Source organism: Sinocyclocheilus grahami, unplaced genomic scaffold (assembly GCF_001515645.1).
Source record: "Sinocyclocheilus grahami isolate Dianchi unplaced genomic scaffold, SAMN03320097.WGS_v1.1 scaffold596.1, whole genome shotgun sequence".
Lineage (NCBI taxonomy): Eukaryota > Metazoa > Chordata > Actinopteri > Cypriniformes > Cyprinidae > Sinocyclocheilus > Sinocyclocheilus grahami.
The window spans coordinates 453,222-457,587 of record NW_015505775.1 but is presented as its reverse complement, the minus strand read 5'-3'; the positions used below and the strand labels follow the sequence as shown (position 1 = coordinate 457,587).

Sequence of the window (4,366 nt, the reverse complement as noted above, 5' to 3'; positions counted from 1 at the left end):
CATACACGCAACTTTCATCTCTCTCTCTCGAATTGGTGATATTTGAGAAAAGGGTTTAACGATTTATAATTATTGGGGGGACTAGCCCCCCTCAATGTCTACGGTGGTTATCGCCCTGATCAGACATGAAAATAAGTTGTGGCACTATCGTGCAGTCTGTAATGATATGACGTTAGTTAGCAAATATTAGCAATTTTTTGCAAACATTTCTTTGAGTAACATGACTGTAATATGAACTCACGATTGAATGCAACATAAAACAAATGATTACTTTTCGTTAAAATCTTTATTAATGCCAAAAATGCTTACATTTATGTGTCTTTTTGTTTGCTCGGGCAGCCATGTTGTCGCTGGAGCCAGTTCACCCTGAGATAATTCATACCCCTTCGTTTGAAGTGTGGTCCTGAAAAATCTTTGTTTGAAGGGCTATCTGGCCCTTCTCCTACCCCTACCCCTCCAATCAAAATAGAATCGAGACACCCCTACCCCTTCACGTGAACGTGCGAAACGGAGGGGAAAGGAGAAGGGCTAAGGGGTAGAATTGGGATTGGGCCTTATTGTACATTTTTTAATCTGTTCAGGGTCATAGTGGCTAAACAGAGTTACTGATAACTGTGTTTAACACCATCCTCTCACTCCCGGGTGGCCACCATCATTCAGACCGTACTATGGCAACAAAAGAAAACACAAACAAACACACACACCAACTCAAACACACCAGCCACACAACGGTACAAGTGACCCATGTGACCTTTAACCCCTATCAGTCACAGAGGACTAGATCTATCTATCTATCTATCTATATATCATACTATCTATCTATCTATCTATCTATCATACTATCTATCTATATATCATACTATCTATCTATCTATCTATCTATCTATCATATAGGTTAAAGAGTGCATGAAAGTGAATCAACACACTTTCTTTTACTTTGCTTTCCTTTTCTCTTTCTTTGTTGCATGTTGACTCCTCAGCGTTCATTATAAATGCTTTTATCATCAAAACTTTCTCTACTAGAAGACACATATGTGAAGTCTAAGGACAAGGCACTGATTTCTCCATAAATCCCATATAGATGGGCTTTGAGTCTTTAAAAATTTAAATTAAACCAAAATCAGCCTTAAAAGATGCCCACACACTTTCCTATGAACCTATAAGGATCAAACTACAAATCTATAACACACTTTGCTTGGCTAACAGCCAGACAGAAGGGTTTGAAAATCAGGTATTAATTTAAAGAACACACATTAATATCCACTAACACATAATTTTTCCAAGAAATCTCAAACATAATACACATATAACTCACTCTACCTGACTCGATGTCCGTGCCTGCCATAGATGCCAGTAGCCGAGGTGGAAATAATGAGATTGATTTCAGGGAAAAGATGCCTCATGATCTTAAATGCTCAAAATGTAAACTCTCTCGTTGTATTTATTCCTCACTCCTTCCTGAATCTGCACGGCAATCCATGTTTTCCCTCAAACCTCTGCCTCCTGTCACTCTCTCTCTGTCTGAGTTTTTCTCTGGTAATCTGATCCTTGAAAGGGACTTTTTTTTCTGCAGGTTTTAACCCTGCAGATCGCTGGAGTCGCCATAGACCAAGAAGCCAGAGAAACGCTCACTCACATTCACACATATCGACACACAGACAAACAGAGCTGAGGAGGACAAAGAGAGAGTGATAATGGAGGTCACAAAAACAAAAAACAGCACACATTTACACAAACACACACTCTTTCTCTCTTTCACACACACACGCACATGCAGGAACCACCCTACTGGGTCTAGGATGCTAATTAGAGATCAGCGTTTTGAGTGTAGCTTGAATGAGGGCTTCTCTTTGGCTCGCTACCCTGCCATTACTGTCTCCAGCGGCCCAGCAGGCTAACCAGCCGGCCTGCTTTAAACAGCACCTCCGCAACAGCCCACCGCAGCCTGCGTTTCTCCCTGAGAACCAAATCCTCCACTAAAACCTGCAGGGGTGACGTCAGTTACTTCAGCACCACACACAGACTGTTTTCTATCATCTAAGTAGACATAATGGTTATTCAAGAAACTGTATAACTAAGAATTAGAGCATCATTAAAAGTTTCATACACTGTATCCTCCGTGCATTGCACGTTTGTTTATTAAATAATTTAGCCAATTTGATCATGCTATCAGCTACCAATAAGAGTGTAAACACCTTTTCCCATATTTAAATTCATTCTGCAAAAATACACCGATTTCCCCAGAAAATTTGGCATGTTGTGCCTGGGCCTAGTATATAATATTATACATATAATATAGTGATCCTCTTGTTCTAAAATATGACTGTATATATTTATAGTATAAAGTATAACGTTTTATATACTATATATTTATTATTTAAATAATTTATAATATATAGATTATAGAATTATAGTATATAGAATTAATATTTATTTTACATACTATATATTTATTGTATAAGTGAAAATTACAAATAGTATATGTAAAATATTTAAAAAACAAGATAATGTTTACACATTTATAGAACAATTATTCAAAATGTTAAAAATCTGTCTTTTCTATTAAGTAGTAGTGCACTGTTAGATATATAAACATAGAACTCTATCAAAATAAAAATAACTGTAATTAGCCTCATAATTTATTTAACTAGTATTTAATATGAAATTATTTAAATGTAAACATATTATTATCAAAAATATTTTAAACCATTCAAATTTCCCATAGACCTCCTATTATCTGGAATATATAAGTAACAGAGTATACTTGGATATATAAACAAAAGTAAAATTAAATTAATTGTAATTTATTCCTTCATTTCCAACTAGTGTTTAGAATTAAACAGAAATAATAATGTTACATTTGACAAATTATTTTTTAACATATATTTTCAGTCTGCTTTCCCCGTTTTTTTCTCCATTAATCTAGCATGCTTTTCCAGTTTTATATCATGTGATGTGACATATTTTTCAGTTATTGCACCTAAAAACAATATCTGACAGATCAGGAGACTGTGAATGAATGAATGAATGAATGAATGAATGAAATCAGGATAAGGAACATTAGAAATGTATATTCTGCGCTTGCTCAAAATGTGGAGCTAAATCTCTACTGGAACATGCATTAAGATGTTTATTATGCTGCTTTTAACCGCCTCTCCAATCCCCCCGCTCACAATCTGGTATCAATGCAATAAACTTTAGCTCAGGGAAGGAGGGAGTCGGGGTTAAACCAGGCGAGTGTGTGTGTGTGTGTGTGGGGGGCAGGGGGGAGTAGTGGAGTAGCTTAACTGGCAGACTTTTAAGAAGACCGTTACGTTCCCAAACATTTTGGGGCATTCCAGACCTTTCCATGCTCAGCTCTGCGGTAGAAGAATGACAAAGCTCCTGCTGACCACAAAACAATGAGAGGTCGACAGGCTTTTTATTCTTTCGCCTGTGGTTATCGTTTTCCCCCCTTTTTACATGCACTATTTCATCAACTTGCATCATCAGACTTCGGTTTAGAGTTGATCTGATTCATTTGAACAAATCAGTTCAAATGGACAGTCTGTTTGAACTGATTCACTTACTCATTTGAATCTTCATTCCAAAAAGCTTTCCAGAAATCCCTGTGGATCATTTAATGCCTGCTTGTTTGGAGATAAATAAATATTTGCTATGTATTTGAGGTGTACCACATGATTTGTGCACCAGCTAACCACATAAGAGCTACATGCGAGTTATTTAAGCCCTTATTCACCAAAATCTTCCTCCAAATCTCATTTATGTTCTCCTGCAAATAAATATGGCACCTTAAAAAGTTGTCATCAATGAAACTGAACATAATTGGTTTTCATGTATCATCATTGATTTTACACCTGGTACGACATGTCAAAGCTACAGAAGACTTGGAATATAGCCTTTGAACTATGTTTTGGGTGCTTTTATATAATTTCTCATTCAATTTCACTGTATGGAAAAGAACGACCACAAGATCAGAAGACCATAGAGGAGAAAACAAGCTGGAAATGACAAGTTGAGCGTGAGGACAAGCTGTAAAAATGAATGTATTTGTGTGAATAAATGAATGTAAAAAATAGAAAACAGAACTATTACTTCAAGATACTTAATATATAATTACCAAAAAGATATAATTCATATATTTTTTTAAACCCCAAAAGAAGTTATTTGCTACAGTTATGAGATTTCATTTTAAGGTCCAGTTAAAAAATGATTCATTTTTAGAACAATTCATTTTTTAATGATTCTCTTGCTCTAGTTAACACTACTTCAAGTCTAGCACCTACATAAACACACATGTATTGAATTTAGTACCTAGAGTGGACGTACAGCCCCATCCCCCCACCACACACACACACACACACAC

The 4,366-nt window shown here is 36.1% G+C and overlaps 1 protein-coding gene across 1 annotated transcript in view; it reads right to left on the bottom strand.

The window, feature by feature from the left end:
• LOC107557270 (neuron navigator 2-like) overlaps positions 1-4,366 on the bottom strand; it is a 137,122-nt gene that overhangs the window by 42,166 nt on the left and 90,590 nt on the right. Inside the window, exons 13-14 of the mRNA XM_016240635.1 lie at positions 1,582-1,668; positions 1,321-1,414 (exon numbers count right to left, since the gene is read on the bottom strand). Coding sequence (XP_016096121.1) covers positions 1,321-1,414; positions 1,582-1,668 — 181 coding nt within the window. The remainder of the gene's footprint in view (positions 1-1,320; positions 1,415-1,581; positions 1,669-4,366) is intronic.